This window comes from Pelecanus crispus, chromosome 2 (assembly GCF_030463565.1).
Source record: "Pelecanus crispus isolate bPelCri1 chromosome 2, bPelCri1.pri, whole genome shotgun sequence".
NCBI lineage: Eukaryota > Metazoa > Chordata > Aves > Pelecaniformes > Pelecanidae > Pelecanus > Pelecanus crispus.
Window position 1 is genome coordinate 163,225,325 of NC_134644.1, and position 23,265 is coordinate 163,248,589.

General features: G+C 42.1%; 1 protein-coding gene across 1 annotated transcript; it reads left to right on the top strand.

The window, feature by feature from the left end:
- Window positions 1-1,004: 1,004 nt before the first annotated feature.
- SQLE (squalene epoxidase) lies at window positions 1,005-16,774 on the top strand. The gene is made up of 11 exons (XM_009493017.2): window positions 1,005-1,289; window positions 3,424-3,676; window positions 3,967-4,147; window positions 6,824-6,920; window positions 10,093-10,206; window positions 11,835-12,006; window positions 12,259-12,354; window positions 12,910-13,052; window positions 14,177-14,273; window positions 14,821-14,908; window positions 16,582-16,774. The coding sequence occupies exons 1-11, from the start codon at window positions 1,005-1,007 to the stop codon at window positions 16,772-16,774; spliced, it is 1,719 nt and encodes a 572-aa protein (XP_009491292.2).
- The last annotated feature ends 6,491 nt before the right edge of the window (window positions 16,775-23,265 follow it).

The following is a 23,265-nucleotide window of genomic DNA, read 5'->3' on the forward strand; positions in this document are numbered from 1 at the left end:
ACCGCAGCGCTCCCGCCCCGCCCTCCACCTGGCGTCACATCGCCCTAGGAGCCCGGCGGGCGCAAGCCCCGCCTTCCTCCCGCTCGGATTGGGCGCCTGGCCATAGCGCCATCTCGGCATAGCACCGCCGATTGGCCAGGTGCCGCTGAGGCACGGGGCGCGCGGTACCTAGAAGGAGGAGCCTGGGTTGCTCGTTAGCATAGCCCCTCCCCCCGGCGGCCGGCCGCCCCGCCCCCCACTGGCAGGCGCGGGCTGTGGGGCGCCGCCGGGGCCCGGGGCGCCGGGCGGGGGGGGGTTGCCCGGCGGCCGGGCGGGAGGCCGGGCCGGGGGGAGCAGGGGCAGCGGCAGGCAGCGGTGCATCCTCCCTCCGTCGGTGGGGCGGCCGCGGGGGGCCCGCAGGCGAGCGCGCAGAGCATCAGCCGCGCCCCCCCGGGGCGGGAGCCTGCCTCCGCCCGCCTGGGAGCGTCACGGGCGGCCGGGGCAGCCCCCTCGCAGCGCCGTGGCCTCGCTCACCGGGCGCGGGGGCTCCGCCGCATCGCCGCCCGCGGCCGCGTGTGTGTGCCGGCAGCCGGGCGGGGCTGGGCAGGGCGGAGCGGTGGCCCCGGGAGGCGGCGGGGAGGGGAGCCCGCGGGCCGCGGCGGGGGCGAGCTGCGGCTCCCCGAGCATCGCGTCTGGCGGGCGGCGGCGGGCGGTTCCGTAGGGTGCTCTGCCGAGCTCGCTGGTTTTTAAGACGACGTTTTATATTGATATTTTGGGGGGCGGTTTTGGAACCTCTCTCCGGGCTCCTGTGGCAGCCCGGGGAGCTGGGGCTTGTTCCTCTGCGGGGTTTTGTGGAGCTCCTTGGTTTTTCATTGAGACTTCCCTCCCTTCCATCGCAAAGGAAGTCTGTGCGTTTCTATACGTAGACTTTTTCCATACCTTGCGCAACCCCCCGTTTTGGGCAGCATCCGTCGACGGGAAGGCTTTGGAGGAAGCATCCAGGAACAGTGACCAGTCCCCTCACGATGTGGACCTTTCTCGGTATCGCCTCCTTCATCTACGTGTATAAAAAGTGCGGCGACCTTATGACTTACGCTAATAAGGAGGTGCTACTCTCTGCGTTAGTGTTTTTCTCCCTCGGCTTGCTGCTGTCGTACAGGTACCACTTCAGGGGGCCCAAGCAGCAGCAGCAGCGCAAGACCCACCTCGGGATGCTCTCTGATGTTCTCTCAGCTTTACCGCTTGTTGGCTTCTTCTGGACAAAACCCACCCCAGGATCTCAGCAAGTCGAACAACCCAAATCCAGAAAGGTAGGTGCAATTCGGGCATGGCACATGGGGTGCCACTGATGCTCTGCCTTGGTGAGGGAAGGGAGCTAAGAAAGGGTTGGAAAGGTTTGTCTTTAGATGCTGGATGTCTGATTTGTCATGTTTTCTGTTAGTTTTGGACAACAAAAGAAACAGTGAAACTTGTTTAAGTGATACAGCAAGGGTTTTGTAGAGTCAAATCAAATGTGTTTAAAGAAAGATTTGTAGTAAAGGATTATTATACCAGCAGAAAAATACCTTCAGCTGCCAGTCTCTTGCAGAGATGGAGGACTGGAGCATCTCTCCTGTGCGGAGAGGCTGAGAGAGCTGGGGCTGCTCAGCCTGCGGAAGAGAAGGCTCAGGGGGATCTCGTCAATGTATATAAATACCTGCGGGGACGGTGCAAGGAGGACGGAGCCAGCCCCTTTTCAGTGGTGCCCAGTGGCAGGACAAGAGGCAATAGGCACAAACTGAAACACAGGAGGTTCCCTCTCAACGTCAGGAAGCGGCTTTTCGCTGTGAGGGTGACCGAGCACTGGCACAGGTTGCCCAGAGAGGTGGTGGAGTCTCCATCCTTGGAGATACTCAGAACCCCACAGGATGTGGTCCTGGGCAGCCTGGTCTAACTGACCCTGCTTGAGCTGCGGGACTTTGGACCAAATGACCTCCAAAGGGTCCCTTCCAACCTCAGCTGTTCTGTGATCGGCTTCCTGATACTTCTGTGTAAAACACATTTGTCTAGACAACTTCAGATACAGTTATTTGAAAATTATTGCTAAATTATTGCTTGTACAACAGCTACAGGACCTGAGCTCAGCTAGTCAGTCTGTTCCACTGAGCCCAGCATGAGACTTGCTGTGAGACAGTGGAGAGAGCTGTAGCTGGTGGCTGGAGCTTAGCTGGAGTCCTGCCATGTAAGACTCACAACTGGACACGCATACTTGGTACATCTGTGGGTGGGCACTGTTTGGCTACTTTCCTGTGTGCTTCTGGGCATTTTCAGCTGGGCGCTGACCCCTTGCACAAAAGAACTGGTAACTATTTTTGGCTGCAAGTCAAACGTTCTGGATTTTTATTTTGTTTTTCTGGTAAAGCCTGCCTTTACCCCAATTTCTTGTATTGTCGGAATTCAGATAGTTAGTTTTGCACACCCTTGCTGCGTTGTAGATACAAACATGACACTATGCCACTAGAAATCCTGGTGTTAGTGTTGTTCTGGGCAGTTGTTTCGCTGATGCAATCCTATTTTTACTGTTGTCAGCACTGTAGTGCTGAGGCATTTGTGAAAGAGTGGACTGGGCTCTATTCTTTATTCTACCAGCTGGAGAAATGACTTGCAAGTTTGCACTGGAATTGCCCTTACAACTTTTTTTCACTTTGAAGTGTATGTGATTAGATGCTGTTGGGAAGGTACGGTAACATAGCTGGTGTTCAGGTACCAGTTTATATGTTAACTAATATGTAATCTGATGTATATTGACTCTTAACAGTTTTAAATGTAGGTGAATGGTAATTTTGCCTATACTTTTGACTGTCTGGTGAGTTTTCATTTCAGGACCACTTCTTTATAACATTTCCCAGGTAGCTGCTTCTACTGACTCTTTTGCGTGCTGATTATTACCATAAGCTGTTATTTTGGTAGGTAGGTTCACATATGGTAAAATTAAAGGGAAATACATTTTCCAGTGCATCTGATAACCTTTTTCATTGCAAAGTGCTAAGGCCTCTGTGTAGCAGTGGCTCACTGGTATGAAGGCATTGGTGTGTTACTTTATAGACCAAGAATATGGGACAGCCATGGCTTACTGCCTTTTATAGGGACTTGATTTTCTGTCTCTCTGAGACTATGTTAGTATCTCAGAGTTTGTCTTTGATCAGTAGGGCAGTTTTAAGCAAGCATCATGATTTTGTTTGGGAGGGTGTTGTTTTTCCTTTTTTCTGCTTGTTGTGGTTTTGTTGCATTGTGGAGTACAACTGATTTCATTTTGGACAAAACTGAACTGGAAGATACTCTCCAACTATTGATGCATTCTCAGTCCCTGGGGTCAAAGTAGAACTAGTCCAAAGTCAACCCTCTGACAGCATTATGGTACAGATATATTGGTACATGTAACTTTGTTGGCTTTCTTTTCTAAAGGGTAAAAGAGAAGTAAACCTCCCAGATGTATATCTGACAGAGACTGCTCCAAATACAACGTTATCGCCCCATTATGATCCAGAAGTTATCATTGTGGGATCAGGTGTCCTTGGTTCTTCCTTGGCCACAGTGCTCTCAAGGGATGGAAGAAAGGTGACTGTGATAGAGAGGGATCTGAAAGAACCTGACAGGATTGTTGGAGAATTGTTGCAACCTGGAGGTTTTAATGCACTTAGAGACTTGGGTCTTGAAGGTGAGCGCATTTCAGAATGTAAACGTATCTATAACACAAAAGTTACTACACTCACTTACGTCTTTAGAATAAGCACGCCTACAGGGAAAATGAAGAGATACATTATCTGTGCTTAATATTTGAATTAAAATTGCTTGCATATTTCCTGTCTGCCATTTTGAAAATATTCGTCCTTCAACATGTGTGTTTTGATTAAGAAAACTGGACTCTATGTAAAGAAATACTTTTCATACATAATTAAGCTTTCTTAAAACCTTTTTTAAACTCATCTATTGCCTTATGTTTTGCAGATACAGTAGAAGGTATTGATTCACAAATAGTAAATGGTTACATAATTCATGACATAGAGAGCAAGTCGGAGGTTGAAATTCCTTATCCAAGATATGAGGATGGCCGCGTGGCCAGTGGAAGATCTTTTCATCATGGCCAGTTCATCATGGGTCTCCGAAAGGCAGCTATGGCAGAGCCCAAGTGAGTCACCTTGTGAACATCACAGTTGGGCTCCAGAGATTCAGAAGCACTGTTCCCAGCATCTGTGAGATTCCTTAACCATTTCACTCTGTCCCAACCCAGAAGGCTGCAATGAACAAGACTGAGAGAAAGTAACAGCTATAGTTACTTGCTCTGATTTCTGTAGACATGTTCATGAGTTGCGTATACATCATATTGCCTTTGGGACAAGTTAATCTTTAAACTATGGGAATATAGGCTTTAAATATTAGGCAAGGTAGTGGCCCAACCGTGTGAGAGAACAGGTCAAGGGTAAAAAGTTGACTCTCTTCTACTGATTCTTGGGTTTGGCATTTTACCAGAAGCAGTGACCTCCTCTCAGTGAGCAATGCGTAGAACTTCTTTGGTCAAGAAATGAGTGGCAAATGTGGTATAATTTCTTAGAATCATAAAATGGTTTGGGTTGGAAGGGGCCTTTAAAGGTCATCTCGTCCAACCCTTCTGCAATGAGCAGGGACATTTATTTCTTCCACTGATGCTATCTGTGATGCCAGAAATCAAGCTTCTTTTACATTTGCATGTTGTTCTGCTTTTTTTGGTAACAAGAAGTCAAGCAAGGTAACTAGAAAGGAGCACTAAATGGAAGTAGCTCTTTCCAGTGTTTAACGTCTGCTTTTCAGAATCTTGAAGACACCTTCTCTTCCTAATGAAATAAAAATTAGTGTTTGGTGTTTCCTCTTTAACTGATTGCTTTCTTTTATACAAGAGAGGAGAAGGAAACTTTCACTGAAACAGAATAGATTCTAGGTGCTGTTTTCTGTGGGGTGTTTTTTTGTTTTGTCTTTTTTTCCCCCCTAAGTAATGCTACAAGGGAAACAGGGCTTTATCATCTTTTTACCTTACATGTCTTTATTCTGAACTGGAAAATTGCATTATCCTATCATACCTGTTATATCATATGGATTATTAAAAGTTACACTAAAAGATAGCAGCTCTATAGTACAGTTAAAATTAATGACAACCACGTTTACTATCTATAAAAGCTAAAGCTTTGTTGTTGAGGCTTCAAGTTCAGTGAAATTTGGGCACCTGTTTGTTCAGCTTACAGGAAAACTCCAGTAGCTGTGCACAGCCTTTGAAGCAGAAACTTACAAAAGCTAATGTTTGTGACTTGAATTAAATTCTTTCCCCTTTTTCCACACTCTCTTTAATGTTCATTTTGTTCATTCATGTTTGCTTTCCACTTTAATTGTAGCATAGAAAACTGCGTATTAAATTAAGGTGCGGGAGAGATCAAGAATTCTTAATAGTGCCATGAGGCTTTGTTTTTCATCTCATAACTTGTGAAAATATAGGGAATAATTATTATGGGTTAATATACCCTCTTTATAAGTACTAGGCGATATGAATTTATTTCAGATGAGAAGAATTCATTTTGCAGAGGAAAGAGGTAGGGCATCTTTTTTTAATGATTTTCTATAGGGGGTGAGAACGAGAAAAAGAAGTGAGCACTTAGGTAACTGAAATGACAACTACAAAAGAAATTTGAAGCGGATAGGATCTACAGAACTCTGATTCGCCTATTAACCTGATGTGTTGCTGCACTCCCTTGCTGTTGAAGTTGCTGTTAGTGTGCTCATGCATGACCATTCATATTTTGATACAGTCAACCTGCCTGGAGCCTGGCAAATCAAGCCAGTCATGATCTGCTCTGAAATTTCTGTGCTGGCTGACGTGTAGAAAAGACATGAATTCAATTGCGCATGTTCCCTCCAAGAGCCTAAAATACCAAGCTGTTGTGTTCTCACATGGACCTTTAGCTCATTTCTCCAAGTTGTGGAATTCCATCTGGATATGAAAATATTTGTGAGGGAGAGAGTGTGTCACTTTTGAGCTGCTAAGTCTGAACTGCTGGGATCAGGTCTAACAGCTCAGACCCAACAAGGGATTTAAGTTGACAGAGATTTAATTTGGGAAACCCAAATAGCCCTGGTTGGGAGGTGGAAGTCGAGGATGCTCAGTTCAAACTCCAAACATAAGCATTAGCAGAACTTTAAAAGCATAAATAGCAAATGAAAAAAAAAACCCACAAACAAGTGTATCCTATATTTCTGAGGTGAAAAGCTAGATGTCTCTGTCCTAAACAGGTTGGTTAGATTATTTTGGGCTACTCTGAGAATTAGGTATCTCACTTTTGTCTAGTGTACATGTTAAGTGTTGAAGTGCTACTTCAGATCTTGCTCCTGAATTCTGCTTGGAATTTGGTCTCACCCGCACTGTCAGCGTTTCCCACCATTTAGCAGGGATGACTCAGTCAGCTGCCTGATTTCTGACCATTTTTAGCTGTCAAACTCTTCTCTGTATCTCTCACGTGGCCATGGAGCACCTGAAGCACAACTGGGGATTCTGCTAAGTGGTAGGGTGTTTAAGATAAGCACTACAGTTTTAGAATGTTCTCAAGTATCAAACCAAATGGTAGTGTTGAACTGAAATTAATGACAACCACTTTTTGACATTCGATGTGGCTTCTTGAAGGTGGTCAAGAACACATCTTTGTCTGTAAAATTTAAACAAAGTGTTTGTGTTGGCAGAGACAAGATTAGTGAAAATCTGGTTTTCCTTCTGTGTCTACTGCATTGAAATGTTGGCATCATTAATCCTCTTCCATTCTGTTCTGACCTCTCCATTTTATTTCAGTGCAAAATTCATTGAGGGGACTGTGTTACAATTGCTTGAGGAAGATGACTGTGTCGTGGGTGTTCAGTACAAGGACAAAGAAACTGGAGACACTAAGGTAAGACAGGTTTCTGTTACAATCTTTGTTAAACTATTGAGAAAATCGAAGGTTTGTTTATATATGTGTATAAAAAAATTTTAAACCCCCTCTATTTCAGAGCACTGGTACAGAAATCATGCAATTACCAAGAAAGTGAAAGCTTTAAAATAAAGGCAGATTACTTTCCAGTGGATACAGTCCTGGCATATGGGAATTCTTGTTATAACTTCTTGTGCAGCTTCTGCTTTCAGTGTCTTTGGAGAATTCAATTCATTATTTGTTTCGATATCCGTATGTCTGGAGTTTAAAATCTTTTGAGAGTTACTCGTGGAAAAACCAATATATTAAGATCTATGCTTTGCCTGTGTGTAGCAGTCTACATTTCCATGTACACTTCCACCAGAGTTCTGGCCTATTTTAATTGCATCACTGATTTGATTAATGTTCTTTGCCTCAAATAATGCTAAACTGCTGGCTAAATGCTATGAAACTGTATGAACTTAAAATAAAAAGTTTAGGAGAGACCAATGTAAGGTAGAATCTATGTGCTGAAGTTCTGGATATATGGCCTATTCTCTAGAAAAGCCAAACTTGAAATCTCCCCCTTTGGCTTTAAAATTGCTTTACTGCCTGAAGTTACGTAGCCAGTGTGTTCAGATCTGCCCTGATGGGGAACACAGGAATCTCCCGTCTACACTCTGCTGCCCTCCATACAAGATTGAGAAAGGTCCTGAGTAGTTGGAAGATCCTGCTCCGAGCATTACTAACAAAATCTCTCATCTTTAGGTCATTTAGAAATGGAAATGGTGGTATAAAGCCATGTGTAAAAGAGCCTTTTAAAAGTACTTCCCCAAGATGGAGGAGAGCTCGTTTTAGACCCTCCTTGGGCAAAAGGCATTTTTCAGGCCACCTGATGGCAAAGTGCTGTGAGTAGGAAGCTGTAAGAGAGTTCCCACAGAGAGTGGGAACACCACCCTCGTCCCCTCGAGGTAGCTGGAGGAAGGGGGAGTGCCAGGTGCTGTTCCTTTGGTCTGCCTTACATGTCATGTAAAATGAATAAAACCATATTAGGAAATCCACTCTAGTAGAATAAGCCACTGAATCTCACATGGGTACTGGAAAGGCAGGGAGTTTGGAGAGGAGGAGGTGGGGGGCGCGGTTTGTTCCCCCCCACCCCCAATCCAATTGGCTTTATCATCCAGCAGTGTAGAAGGGGTTTTTTTGTTTTTCTTTGGGGGTGGAGGGGGATAGTGCATACTTTGCTTGAGATTTGTTTTTAAACTTTACACGTTTATGGATGATGATGTTGTAATTTTAAGTGTGACTTACTTGACCAGTGTTTTAGCCTGCATCTTTCCTGAGAGCTTGGATGTTCCTAAGGCTTTGAGTTTCCTATCTGTGTGATGGGGATGAGCAAATTCATGTTTTGCTCTGAATGCTGAAGTTTTGCGGCTGGAAAGAGCTGTTTAATTTGCTGGCCTAGATCTCCTTTGATTGTGGAAATCTAGTGTAAGAAATTTCCACTAAACATTTCTTCTTAACTGTGTGTCCCTACCTGTGACTTTTTACAGCTGGGAAGCTACTTGGCATGGCGGGGGGCGGTGGCGAATGGAACCCAAACCCAAAGCCCGTTCACATTCCTTAGCCTGCTTTCATAAAGAGAGGAGGCTGATCTATGTTGTGTGTCTGTATTTTTCTGTTCCCTCCGTCCCCATTGTCCACCACGTTACCTTTAAGATTTTTATTCTCTTAAGTGAGGTTGAAATTAGCCAGTAAGCTAAAAATCAACATACAAAATTTATCAAAACCAGGCAACTGAAATAGAGTAAAGGTCTTAGTATGTCAACTGTGGAAAAATTGTAGCATGAATGTTCAGATCATTAGACACTAGGGAACTGATATGGGCAGGTGACCTTGCTCTAATTGCAGGAGTAATTAGAGCTTGCAGTCATCTGAGACAGGAATCCACAGAAGGAGGTTTCATTAGCTCCACTCAAGAGCTCGCTTCTATAAGCTTAGACACCATAAACGTATATTCGACACCATAAATGTGTATTATTTTGCTCAGCTCTATTCTCATCTGATTTTGTCCGACTTCCCTTTGCACAGCAAAAGGTGTAAGGATTGCGTGACACAAGTGACTGAGTCCATTCCTATGCAGGAGAGCGCTGCTCGTAGAGGAACCCATTCACATACTGGCTCACCAGATGCTTCCATCCAATACTAAAATATGTTCCAGGAATACTAATGAAACACGGCGTGCTTTTTTGCCTTGTTACTTATATCCCAAAAGCTTAAAAGGAAAACGTTTTGGTTTTTTTTCAGCTCATGACAAATGTATGAGATTATTGAAGGCCAAGGACTAATGCTCAATATAAAACTGTAGTCATTTGCAGTTATATCACTGAATATACAGACACTGAGAAAGCTGTAGGTAGAAGGAAACATCTACCTCTAAATGCTTTCTAGTATAATAATGTTGTTATATTAATGTAACAGTAAAATGCTTAAAAAATTATTTTAATAATCAGAATAATATGCTTATGTTACAGAACAATGTATGTATTAAACATTAGGAATTTGTGCATATGTTCAGGCTGAACCTAATCGGTTCACTCAGATCTTACTTTGTATTTTGTCTGTATACACTATTTGTTCTTATAGTTCCTAAGTATACTAGGAACTGCTCAGAGTTCACTGCTTGGTCTTTTAAAGAAGATCTTGATATGCTTCCTGCATTTTAGTTTGTTACAATTTGGTTTATTTTTTGTTTAGTTGCTTATACATGGTTCTTTAATTTAAAATTTCTTCTTTGTTCTCTTTTTTTCTCCTGAACAGTATTATAGGCTGAAGGGAGCAATTACTCTACTTTCTTGTGTTCTTTTTATTCAAGTTCCTACACAGTCCCCATAACTATGTTATCTGATTGCATGGCTAAAAAAGCTAGAGTATATTGTTAGATCAACTTTTAGAGGAAATAGAGGTAAATATGAATATGAGGAAGGAAAAAATACTGTATTTCTTAATATATGTATTATAAATATGGTCTGTGATCCTCTTAACATGTTTATTGTTTTGTAGAACGTCTAATGTGCAATTGAAAATGAGAGCTTGGAAGTTGTTTCCCACTGTTCTGGAGCAAAATGGAAAATGTCATATCTTTTTTAAAAATTTTTTCTTTATGCTGCAGGAGCTTCATGCACCACTTACTGTTGTAGCTGATGGACTTTTTTCCAAGTTTAGAAAAAACTTGGTCTCCAACAAAGTTACTGTTTCATCCCATTTTGTTGGTTGCATTTTGAAGGTAACTTTTATGTATAATAGTGTCTAAGCCAGTATGCTACTGCTTCCTAACGTGGGTCTGAATTTCACTGAACATGTTGTTGTTCGTTACCTTTTCCAACAGAATCAATTAGAACTATGCTTTTAGATACTTATTTGGCTGTTCTGTCAGTTTCTGTGTCCCTTTGGGGAGTGCTTGGAAATTTTGGTCTGTGTTTTTAACTCCTAAATTATTGATGCATACTCCATCCCAGCTCTAGGATAGCTGAACTTGCTATGTCAGACTTGATATATTAGATACAGTTACAGATCAGATTTTCAACTCTTAAAACACTCTTAAGTAACTGCGAGCAAGTTTTGGGGTTTGTTTTTTTTTTTTAAGTGGCTACTGTTAGAAGTTAGATTTCTGGTTTTAAGAGCGGAGTACAGTGTTAATCTTAAACCCTCCCTTGTTCAACTATATGCTTAAAAAAACTGGATTAGGTTTCAACATAGCTAGTTTAAACTGAGCACTGGACTCACTAGACGAGTTCATAGAAAATACTTTTTTTTTTTTTAAAGAAAAAAAAAGTCTCAGCATTTCATATAAGGTAGTGCTATGTGTGCTGTTAGTGCTATATCTTGTATAGCACTAATCTCTGGATTAGAGGTAGGCACCATTGTAAAGCTGGAACCCAATTTGTAATAGGTGCTTAGGATATAGGTGCTTTGACTGGTTTGTGTTAACCGGTAGCTAAGATGATGACGCTCATTATTTTGCAATACTTATGGCACTTGTTCAGAGAGTGGAAATCTTGAGTCATAGGTCATCCTAGCAGCTGTGGGTCAAACCACCTGTGTTTTATACTCCGTAAGAATACCCAAACTGTGCTCCTGCCTGAAGGTGGGGTACCTTGTAACCAGGTACATATATACCTTCAGGATCTATAAACTTTTAAGAGAGAAAGTGGGGGTCTGTGTTGGTAGCTGGGTGGTTGGAGGACTCAGGTTGGGATCGTGGCTGGGTCTTGCCCTCTGTGGCTCCTGCAGTAACCGTTGGATTGACAGCAAAAATAATTGAGGAAGAAGGAACCAAAACCGCAGAACTTTCACTGGACTGGGAACACTGACTTGGAGGAACTTTAGCAATTCTTGGGTCCCTACCCCTATAGTTACCACTGCCCAAGTGCCTTCTGTTTCTCTACTTTTGGAAACTTGTTTAAGACCTGGCTAGACAGGACCCTATGATTCTTCCTCGGTTGGTATCTCCATGTAATCGTATACAGACTAGTGTATTTGTTGCCCTCCCACCACCGTCTTTATGAAAAGAAAACAAAATGATCTTACAGAAAACTACTACATTGATTACATTAACAGGTTTTCAATGGCATGTATTAAATATTAGTGAGGTGTTCAAATGAAATGTATAACTTGACACGAATTCTAGTAAACATGAAAATGTATTGCCAGAAGAATTGTAACTACACTGAAGAGCAGAATTGTCTTTTTGAAAACACTTCTCTTGTTCATTTAAAGAGAAAAATAACACAAACTGAATATGAAACAGGATTTTATTTCAAAGTATTTCAGTAAATGATTTTATATATCTGAACTTTAATATCCTTTCATTAACCAGTCTCGGTCTTTCTCCCCCTTCTTTCCTTTTTTAAGGATGCACCACAGTTTAAAGCTAATTATGCTGAACTTGTTTTAGCTAAAACTAGTCCAGTGCTAATCTATCAGATTTCTTCAACTGAGACTCGGGTCCTTGTTGATATTCGAGGGGAAATGCCAAAAAATTTAAAAGCATACATGATTGAGAACATTCATCCACAACTACCGGGTAAGTCTAGAAAGATTTCCGTCCATAATTGTCACAATTAAATGTGCCAAAAGAGGCACAACTCATTGAATCCATTGAACTGTTTCCGTAACCATTCATCCTTCTTTGATTCCCCATCAAATAGCAGTTCAGCTCACATCTGGGAGGTTGGCAATTCAGAAAGATTATCTCTCTAAGAAGAGGTTAAAAAGGGTTGTGAGCAAATTATTTTAGACTCTTAAGTAGTGTAACTAAAAAATTTGGTTATTGCAGATCACTTAAAGGAACCATTCTTAATAGCAGTTCAGAATGATCGTTTGAGGACTATGCCAGCCAGCTTCTTGCCTCCTTCAGCTGTTAACAAAAAAGGTGCGTATTATGAAATAAAAGGAGGGAAAAAAGCATTATAAACTTCTTCTGGGACTTAAGGCTTTGTTGTCATAGGTGTATGTATGTTTGTTGAAAAATATTATTTTGAAAGTGTGTACCTTGGGCATAGTTTAACTGGAATGTTTATATTGACACCGGACTTCAAATCAGTGCCTGCTTTATTTTTAAGTTTAAATCACTCAGTTGCTGAAGCTTATACAAGTATGGTCTTTTTAAGGAAAACTTGATTAAAAAAGGGAAGAAATTACGTCGAAAAGTGTGTGTGTGTGTTTGACACACACACATGCATACCTATAGGGGGAAAAAAATATTTTGACCTTGATCATCGTAAAGCTTTTTTAAGCCTCTTAATTTCAAGATATCCTTCCCCCCGCCCCTTTCTTTTTTCTTTTTTAATTTCTAGTTGTTATTCATCTTATTTTCTGGTGGGAATGAATTCTTAGTAAGTTTGATTTTTTAAAAAAATAGAGGGTTTGAGTTCTAGGATTATGTAATGGTCATGCAGTATCCCATTAATTTTTCTCTTCTACCTAGGTGTTCTTCTTTTAGGAGATGCATACAATATAAGACACCCTCTAACTGGTGGAGGAATGAGCGTTATTTTAAATGATGTTAAAATATGGAGAAGTTTGCTCCAGGATATTCCAGACCTTTATGATGATTCTGATGTTCTTAAGGTGAAGCTTTATTTTGGACTTATTTTAGGCAGCTTTTGCTGCAATTTAATTACACACTTTTTACACAGTTTTATGCAACCTGGGGACATGCAAGTTATTAGTGAAGCACAGCTGTTCTCAAAGCGTTGGGTAGATAAGCCATACATTAGGCATTCACCAGTAAGTGGAGCTGTGATTTGTGAGTGCTATGGCTGTGTGGCAAAAGGCAGATTCAAAACTGTGCTTACTGACCTGTTGTGTTTTGCTTAAGGATACTGCTGTGCTGTGTCTAGTCAGCATGCTTTGCTAGTATAACTTGATACTCCCATTTTAGTAGTGCATTTGTAATGTAGGTTGATCTTAAATAGGGTGTGAGTGGTACTTAGAGAATAATGAGTATGCGTAAGGAATTTGTCAAGACGCATCTCGGTGCTCCACTAGCCTCTTGACTGCCACGTTAATCTCAGAGTAGTAAGTTAGAAGACATCCTTCTTTCCCAGGAATCAGCACCATCAGTGTTGATGCTGGGTTTATTTTTTTCAGTGAGATTTATACCCAAAATACTCTGGTTTCTCTTCAGATCGTATAAAATTCTGATGAGTAGGTAATGAGATTTCTTAATTTGCTTACTGTTTTTAATCAGGTTAGGCATATTGTCTTGGCTAAATTATAGAATAATTATAGACTACAAGTAAATGACTCAAAAGGTATATTTGAAAATTGAGAAGCACTTAGAGGGACCGTGAATGTCAGGACAATATAGGATTTACCTGACCAAATGCAGATACTTACATCTCAGCTAGTCACCTCAGACTTTCAGTTATTTCCTACTTAGTCAACAGAGAGAACTAGGTGAGTGTTATCCTTCAAATTTCTGACCTACCCCAGATGCCTACTATAGGATGAGATGAAGCACACCCTGGAACTACCTTTGGTTTTTTCATATATTTAGTGTAAGAGGAGCTGGGATTACTGGTTCGACAAGTTTCCAAAGTTCCTTAAGAACTAGCTTGGAACTGATCTAGTGTATCACTAAATCCCCTCTACATTTTCACAAGTATGACTCTTACCACCTCTTTGGGGATCTTTTGAATGCTCTTCTGTATTTACTGACAAAAATACTTTTTTTTTCCCCCTTTTTTCAGGCAAAAAGAACATTTTACTGGGCAAGAAAAAAATCTCATTCTTTTGTAGTGAATGTTCTTGCCCAGGCGCTTTATGAACTCTTTGCTGCCACAGATGGTAAATATATTTTAAAGATAACTTCTGACTAATGACAACTTGGTAAATAAATATGGCTGGGGAGGGGATGTGTATGTGTATAAGCATGTGTCCATGTCTTTGTCTGTATATATTTTTTTATATAGATGCATATGTATATATGTATATTGATATATATTAAAAAATATATCACTCAAAGGATTTTAATGAGTTAGCTTGTGTTCTCTGCCTAGTTGTTTAGTTCTAGTGTTATGTAAACTGAGTTTTAGCAAAGTGAAGGCAAGTCTGGAGTTAGTATTAAAAAAGCAAAACCAAAGAAAAACCCCACGACCAAAGAAAAAAAACAGAAAACACTTGTTCTCGTGTCAGTTACTATTTAAGAATATGTAGCTATTCTATAAGCCTATGCTTTACTTAAATAAAACTAACTAAAAATCCAGCTAAATTTAACAGAACAACAGCTACTGAAGTACCCAAGTCCTGGATTTAATATCACTGTTGCGTATGCTGGAAAATATTTTGGTATGTGTTGAATATATTTGTTGAGTCATTTTAATTCATTTTGTAGATTCCTTGCATCAGCTCAAGCAAGCCTGTTTCCATTACTTCAGACTTGGTGGAGAATGTGTCTCGGGTCCTGTTGGATTGCTATCTGTGTAAGTTCAGCGTTCTGGTAATAGTTAATGTGAAGCGGATGGAACATTGTGAGCCTCTGTGAGGATCTGCTTTGCTCCCAATTGGTTGGCTCTGCACAGGGAGAATCATAGAATCATTCAGGTTGGAAAAGACCTTTAAGATCATCGAGTCCAACCGTTAACCTAATGCGGCCAGGTCCACCACTAAACCATGTCCCTAAGCACCACGTCTACATGTCTTTTAAATACCTCCCAGGATGGGGACACAACCACCTCTCTGGGCAGCCTGTTCCAATGCTTGACCACCCTTTCCGTGAAGAAATTTTTCCTAATATCCAATCTAAACCTCCCCTGGCACAGCTTGAGCCCATTTCCTCTTGTCCTATCGCTAACTACTTGGGAGAAGAGCCCAGCACCCACCTCACTACAGCCTCCTTTCAGGTAGTTGTAGAGAGCGATAAGGTCTCCCCTCAGCCTCCTTTTCTCCAGGCTAAACAACCCCAGTTCCCTCAGCCGCTCCTCATAAGGCCTGTGCTCCAGACCCTTCACCAGCTTTGCTGCCCTTCTCTGAACACGCTCCAGCACCTCAATGTCTTTCTTATAGTGAGGGGCCCAAAACTGGACACAGTATTCCAGGTGCAGCCTCACCAGCGCCGAGTACAGGGGGACAATCACCTCCCTGCTCCTGCTGGCCACACTATTCCTGATACAAGCCAGGATGCTGTTGGCCTTCTTGGCCACCTGGGCACACTACTGGCTCATGCTCAGCCGGCTGTTGACCAACACCCCCAGGTCCTTTTCGTCCTGGCAGCTTTCCAGCCCCTCTTCCCCAAGCCTGTAGCGTTGCATGGGGTTGTTGTGACCCAAGTGCAGGACCTGGCACTTGGCCTTGTTAAACCTCATACAGTTGGCCTCGGCCCATTGACTCAGCCTGTCCAGATCCCTCTGTAGAGCCTTCCTACCCTCAAGCAGATCAACACTCCCGCCGAGCTTAGTGTTGTTTGCAATGCTCCACATGAGCCTATATTTTTAGGATTATACTAAAGGTTGGAGCTTTATTAGAAGCTATGTCTTTAAATGCTGACTCTTTTTTTTTTTTCTTTGTAAAAAAAAAAAGGCCACTAAAAGCTGGAGAGAGGTTAATGTAGGTGGCATGGGAGTTTGAATGAGGTAGAGGGGTCCAGACTAGCAGAGGAGCTGGTGGAGACATTTCGTGTTTGACAAGTTGAGAATAGTAATGGATGAGGTCTTCCATAAAACGCATAAGGAAATCAGTAACTACCAAGGTGTTTTGAATGAGCCCTCAGAAACTAGTGAATGCACAATAAATCATACTACTTGGAACATGTGAGAATGTGTGCATGTATATTTCTCCCTTTTTGGAATGAGAGCTAAAACTGATAGAGCCTGTTGAGAATAATCCCCTGGGGGACAATAAAGGCAGACACAGACTACTGGAAGTGAAGAGAAAGCAGCAGTGTATGTTGGCTATACTGTAGAAAGGAATGCAGGGTGTGTGGCAGCTCCAGGACAACCAAGTTCATATTTTTAGTTGAGGTGGCAGGACCAGAGCTGCCTAAATTGGAAAGCTGTGTGTAATCTTGATTGGAGATGTCCATTTGTAAAATGAAAATTTGTCAGTGCTTTCTGATTCTGTTTATTTACATGTTTTATCTATTTTTTTTTTAATACAGGTTATCTCCTAAACCAATGGTACTGATTGGCCACTTCTTTGCTGTGGCATTATACGCTGTTTATTTTTGCTTTAAGTCAGAGTCATGGATCACCACACCTCGAGCATTTTTCTGTAGTGGAGCTGTTCTCTACCGGAGTTGCTCTATAATATTTCCACTTATTTACTCTGAAATGAAGTATTTAGTCTATTAAAATCCAGGGGCAAATGACTGGAGGAAGAAAACATGAAAATCACGATGCCTTCAAAATCTTTGGACATGTACTATTTAATATTGTATTATGTTTTCTTCTCTTCAAAATGTGATTTCCTTGATAAGGATTTGACTGAATTTTGGTTTTGTGGTTATATACATATATATTATATGTAAATATTCTTTTCTTTGCAATTAAAATTCAAAAAGGATTTAGATGTTTACAAGGGCCATAATTAAGTGTTGACATGTCGTAGATAATTGCCAGTTTTGACAAATTTCATTCCTTGCTTTATCCATTGCTGAGTGCACCACTAATATTAATAAACTGAAAAGTGAAAACTGTAAACCATATGCTGCTATTATCCTTCATGCTTTTTTCTGTTCAGTAGTTCCATACACTGTTTCTTCATTACTGTGAAATATTGTAAGAACATTCTTGATTTGGGTTATTTCATTAGGATTTGCCTCTTCTTTTTCAGTTGCAGCTAAGGTACTAGTCTACTGACACTTAAAAGGACACTGTAAAGGAGTTCAGATCTTGAAGTGTCACCATCTCTTTAACTTCAGTCACTGTTGCAAGTGCCATGTTGCTCGTCTGAAATCATTCTTTACACCAGAATTAATTTAAACAAGTAATAATCATAGTTATGTTGGCTACTGTATTGCACTCAGGTACTAAAAGCACATGTTTTTGAACTTTTCTTGCTATCTCACTTCTTTTCAAAAACTTAGGCATTTTGTTTTGGTTTACTTGGGGTGTGTGCAATTGAACTTTAACACTGCCACAAACTGAAGCACAGCAACAAACTGTATCCACTGAAACAAATTCAGTCCAGGCTATTTCCAGTAGACAGTAAAGTAATCATTAATATTACTTCTTAAAATTCATGACAAGTACCATGAAAGTGTCCTTTTAATACTTGGAGTATGTTGGTTGTTTTTTTTTTCCCCCCTGTAGAAATTACTGCATGCTACTAAAGAGTTCATGTCTTTTACTGTTGGTCACTATTCCTCTCAATGCTATCTTTATCAATATGCTTTCCTTTGTTCTTGTCTATTTTCATTTTCCCTTACCTTTCTTGTGATTGCTTTGTGTATCGCTTGTATGGCTCTCCTATTTTGGCTTGCCTAAACAATCACACATCAGCGCAGCCAACAGGTTTGAGAGCAGTAACAGATTACGTTTTTCTGTACTGGCGAAACTTTGACTATATCTTCTGAAAACGACAGATTGCATAAGCTGTATGTAAACATACATTTTATGTCGGACTGTGAAAAAAAACTGTGGAGAGGCTTTTTTTTAGTATTTTATTTGACAGATATTTCAAATGACCTGTTCTTTTCCAGAAGCAAAAGTATGTATATTTTTCTAACCGTATCACTTTTGATACCCTCTTGAAGTTGCACGCATCATGAATATGTCTATGTTTAAACTTTAGGGTAAAGTACTAATATTTTCAAATATCATTATATATGGTAACTGATGCCCCTTTAAGGGTATACAAACTTTGCAGAATTTATACAAGTGTTTTCAAAACTTGTGACAATTTTGAAAATTTTGATTAATTTTACATTTTCTATTTTTTTTAATATTATTTGCAGTCAGTCTCTTTAAAGTCAAGGATAAACAGTCCTGAGCCAAATACGCATCCTCAGCTAACTTAAATAAAAAGTTATTATATCTGTAGATTTTTTTCGTTGTGTATCTCTGGTTAATGAGCTTTGTTAGGTCCTGATTTATCAGGAAGTACCAGTGTGCTTAAATTTACATACTACGTTTAAGCTCTTTTTTTCTTTTCTTTTCTTGAACCCACTGCCTGGTTAAGTGTCTCGATGATCAGGGTAATGATCGCTTGTTGGAAGTTACCGTGGGGGAGGGAAAAATCTTGCGTGTATGTGTAAGGAAGAGCAACCTGAAAATACGACTCATGAAATGGTTATGTGCCTTGTCCTCAAGACAAAATGAAGGACTGACTTTGAGGTATCGAACAAACCGGGATCATTTGGACACAGGACACCACAGGGTGCAGGCTTCTGACTGAAATTACTGATGAGTTCGTCTTGGGTAGTGTTTGACCGCCTTGGCTGGACTCCTACTCCGGCTGGTCAGTGGCACGCAGCAGCGCTGTGCCCTGGTGAAGAAAAGTCACAGGGCAGGATTTCAAGCTCTGCTGCAGTCCCTGGCTGCAGTGTTTTTCTTAGGGACACAGAAGGAGGGGGTGGGGGGGGTGGGAAGGGGAAGCCGTGGGAGAAGCAGTTCTTGAGCCAAATGGGAGTAAAAGGAGTAAAGGTGGCAGTGTCTAGAGGTAAAATGGAAGCGAAGAACATCTAATGCTAGCCAAAGTATGCAGCAGAGAGTCTGTAAGAGTCCTGGTTTTCATTTTCTATGCCTGTGTGCAGCAAAGGGAAGCGGTACGCCAGGAAAGATGTGTCACAGGCATGATTCAGAATCTGAGAGGAGCACGATGCACACGCAGACAACTCACAAGTTGCATTAAATATATATGATTTGTACACTGCAGAATTTAATACCGTCCTGTACCCTTAGCAGTGTGCTTTGGTAAGTGATGTGGGCACGTGAGACATGCGCCGTGCGGATGTGCCTATCCCTGTATTCCAGGACCAGTGAGAGCTACAGCTAACTGGGAGAGCAGAAGGAACAACAAAAGCAGCTGTACGCAGTGATGAGATTGTAGCTTGTGACGTGGTGCAGGGGTATGAAAACTTGGTAGTCGTGGGGAGGAAAGAGGAAACTAGTTGCCTTCTCTGCTAGTAAGTGGCCTGGAGGCTTCTTCATAGGTGGGGAGTTGGTTCAAGCATGCAAGCGTCACATTTCTTGGAGCTTATTTGAGAAATTTGTGTCCTGTAGGTTAAGTGGCCTTGGTCTTCTGGTTTTGGGTGTTTGCTTTGTTTTGAACAAGCCCTTTACTGGAAAATACAGGGGGCAATGAGTGTGGGGGGGTTATTACAGCTTTAAAATGCCTGCTGGTGCAGGCACGTGGTGTTGGATTTCGTGCGAGGAGGGATGCTTGCTTGGTCTGTGCACGTGCTTAATGCCTCCTCCAGCTCCAGTGCAGGCAAGTAAAAGGCAGAGTAGCCGTGGTAATTTTCCTCCCACCTTCACTTTAACCACCTGGAACAAAGAGAATGCACTTGATTAGTCGTGGATCAGCTGATGGATTTTGTATTACTTGATTGTGCTTCTGAGACAGTATAATGTGATGTTAGAAATCTCAAGCATAATACAGTGCCTCTCTGGGGAAGTGTGTGAATAGGGGCTTAAATAGTCTCTTCTGCAGCTGAAGAAGAGGGGAGTATGTCATTTTCTGTTAGATGTAAATGATTTGTTAATGATGTTTTGAAGAACCACACTTGAGTTTGGTTGTAATCAAGCTGTTCCAAAGTCCGTGCAACATCAGTGCTGTTACTAGTGTTTCCAAACATCTGTGGAAATCTGAAAAAAGGGGAGGATTAAAGCAGATTGCTCCTTCCCTGATAATGCCACTTTCTGTGTTGTCTTTCTCCCTCGCGCTCGTGTCATACGCCTGATCTCTGCCTTCTGCCACTCAGTTTTCTGGGCCTTGCTCCACGTTCACAGCCAGAAGCGTGCTGCAATGTAGGACTGAGTCGCAGAACGGTTAGGAAAGGGGCGCTGGGCGCGTTGCCTGGACTGGTTTCCTGCGTGGAAGCTGTGACCTGTGCTGCTTCAAAGGCTGCTCATGTCTCCTAAAACCTTAAAACCTGTGTGTTGGTATTTACTGTAATACTGTTGATGCACACTGGTTGTTTTGTGTCAGTAATTTACAGTTGGCTCACGGTGCTTGCACATACTGCTCTCCGGAACCAGCTTGTCTATTCTGGACAAAAGCAAAATCCATTCAATCCGGAGTAAATATGGGCAGCTGATTAATTATGCATCCTGAAATTCTGGCTTGCTCAGCATGACATTACTACATGGAAAATAGTGTCAGCAGTTCCTAACTTGTTCCCTGTGGAGCTCCAAAGAGCTGCGCAAGCTCCTGTACTGTGCATAGTGAACAGCAGTGTGACAGAGTTTGCTGAGGTAAAGTTATTGAAGGTACTGAAAATAAAAGCTGCTGGGGTATTTTAAACAGTAACTGAAATCCAGTGTTAATATAAGCAAAGTAACATAAATCGGAAAAATAATCCTGATGGTGGAACCCAGTTGTGAGTGTCCTGGAATCGCCATGACTGGTGCTCTCTAAGCTTCTGCTCAGTTCGCAGCAGCAGTCAAAAAGGTGAACAGGATGTTGGAAATTGTTAGTGAAGGGCTAAAGCAAAAAACCACAGTTCTGCATGAAATGAGCCTTTGCACCAACTGACGTATGGCAGAGCAGGAGCTAGTAATGCTTCGGGCAGAGTCAGGAGAAACTGCAGAGCGAAGCTTTGGGCCTTTGCTGGTATCAGTTTCCAAAGGCAAAGAGAGAGTGAAGAGCTGTGGACGAAGAGGCTTCTGGTATTGCAGCCAGGTTTTAGAGCTGGTCTTCAAGCGTGGATTACCAAACACAAACAGCAGAACCGCAGGCCAAGTACCGAAATACTCATTAATGTTAAGGCAATAGGCATAGACATAGTGACAGTTCTGGAGGAGCACCCAGATGATTTACTGGAGGGTGTTGCATTCTCATATGTGATTTTAAATGGTTCCACCTATGCTATTGCCATGGCTAATTTATTTTTCCATGGGAACATTTGGGTTTCCTTCAGCTCAACACCTTGTTTACCTGTGGGTCACTCTTGGGCAACTACTGCCTTTTCAGATTTCGGTGATGCAGCTCATTTCTTTCAGATGCAGATTCACATTCTTCAGGCAATGGCTGTCTTCCCAGGTGTGGTTTTTGATAGCGCTAATACAGGGGCTGATACGTACATGGTCCTGAAAATTCACATCATCTAGTAAAAGCATACAGAATTTTGTATACAATATCAACTTCTAACTGCTGTCTGTGTACTTGTGGTAGTACTGTTGGTGCGGGTTTCACTTTATGGGTTCTTCTAGGCTACGAGACCGGATTCTCTAAGGGCAGGACGGGAAGGGGAAGCTTGCACCAGAGGGATGAGAGTCCTTAGTCCCACGTGTGGCTTGTTGGTGTGACGGCTTCATCTATATTGGGAGACACACCAGGGCCGCGGCTGGCTGTCCCCCTTCACCGGTGGCACGCTGTCCATAATGGTCTCGGCACAGGCCTGCTTGTGCTCTTCCAGGCACCTCCGGCGTGCGATTTGGAGGGGAAGGGGATTGGCGTGGAGTAGGGATCATTGCCAGCACTGGGTGGATCAGGCTGCCCTATTTTGGGTGTGAGTCCTGCTGTGCTGGATGGTTCCTACATCACAGGATGGGTCCTGGCATGTTTTATGAAGTTGTGGAGTGAATACTGAGATCCTGGACCCAAATGTCCATATGGGGCTTCCTGGGCACAGTGCTGACCCCAGCAACAACTGGTTCACACACTTCTTGTATGGGAAGTATGGTGTAAACATATCCCTCACCTGTATTTCAACATAAATAAAATCTTGCTATTAATGTTTTAGGTTATAAAGCTTTTTTTTTTTTTTTAACAAAGCTTTTAAATGCTGTCTCTGCATTTTCTATGCCAGGACAGTGGTTGTTTTAATAAGTGCTTTGTCCTTGTGTCTGCTAGAGGAAACTCTTGCAGAAAAGGACACTAGTAGCAAGAAATTGTTTGCTAATTTGAGAATGTGGGGGATGTGCTTTGACCTTGGCCAATTTTTGCTTTGCTTTTTGAAATGTGGATTGAAACGCATTCTTTTGACAATGATCACGTTTTGATGCACATCCTATTGCAGGCACATAAACCCCTCAAGCATTTGAGATGAGATACCATCATGTGCAGGAAACAGTCTTGGGTGTCCCTGCCTCCATCTTCTCTTGAGTCCTTATCACCATCTCCAGCAGTCAGAAGCGATTCTATTAACCTTGTGCCTTATACCACTTTTTCTAGGCGAGTTTTCTCTTTCAACTGAGAATCAGCAGGAGGTGGGAGAGGCTTCTGCCTTGGGATGCCTGGGGTCATTTGTGCTTCCTGGTACCTTGCCCCATGCCAGAAAGCTTTTCTGACTAATGTCTGCTGCCTATATTTCATTTTTCTCCAAGGTCTCCATCTCTCCTGCCATCGCCAGGCAGGAATCAGATCCAGTACCCAAGTTTTCAACTCCAGTTGCCTTAATATCTGTCAAATGTGAACTCTAAAGCAGCACCGCCAAGGCTCAGGTTTGGCCATACGGTAACTCGGTAACCACAGGTAATTACGTGGCGGTGGAAACTGGCTGTTGACCTACCATGGTTTCCTCTGTACACAGAGTACACTTGCTAATTGCTGTAGAGCGTACAGGGAGCTGCTCTGTCTCTCAGCATTTTCATCCTGTCAAGAGGTGTTTTCTCCTGCAAATGACATCTGGAAACAGATAGTGCATATAGAAGTTATTTCCAAGCCCAGCTTGGGGCAC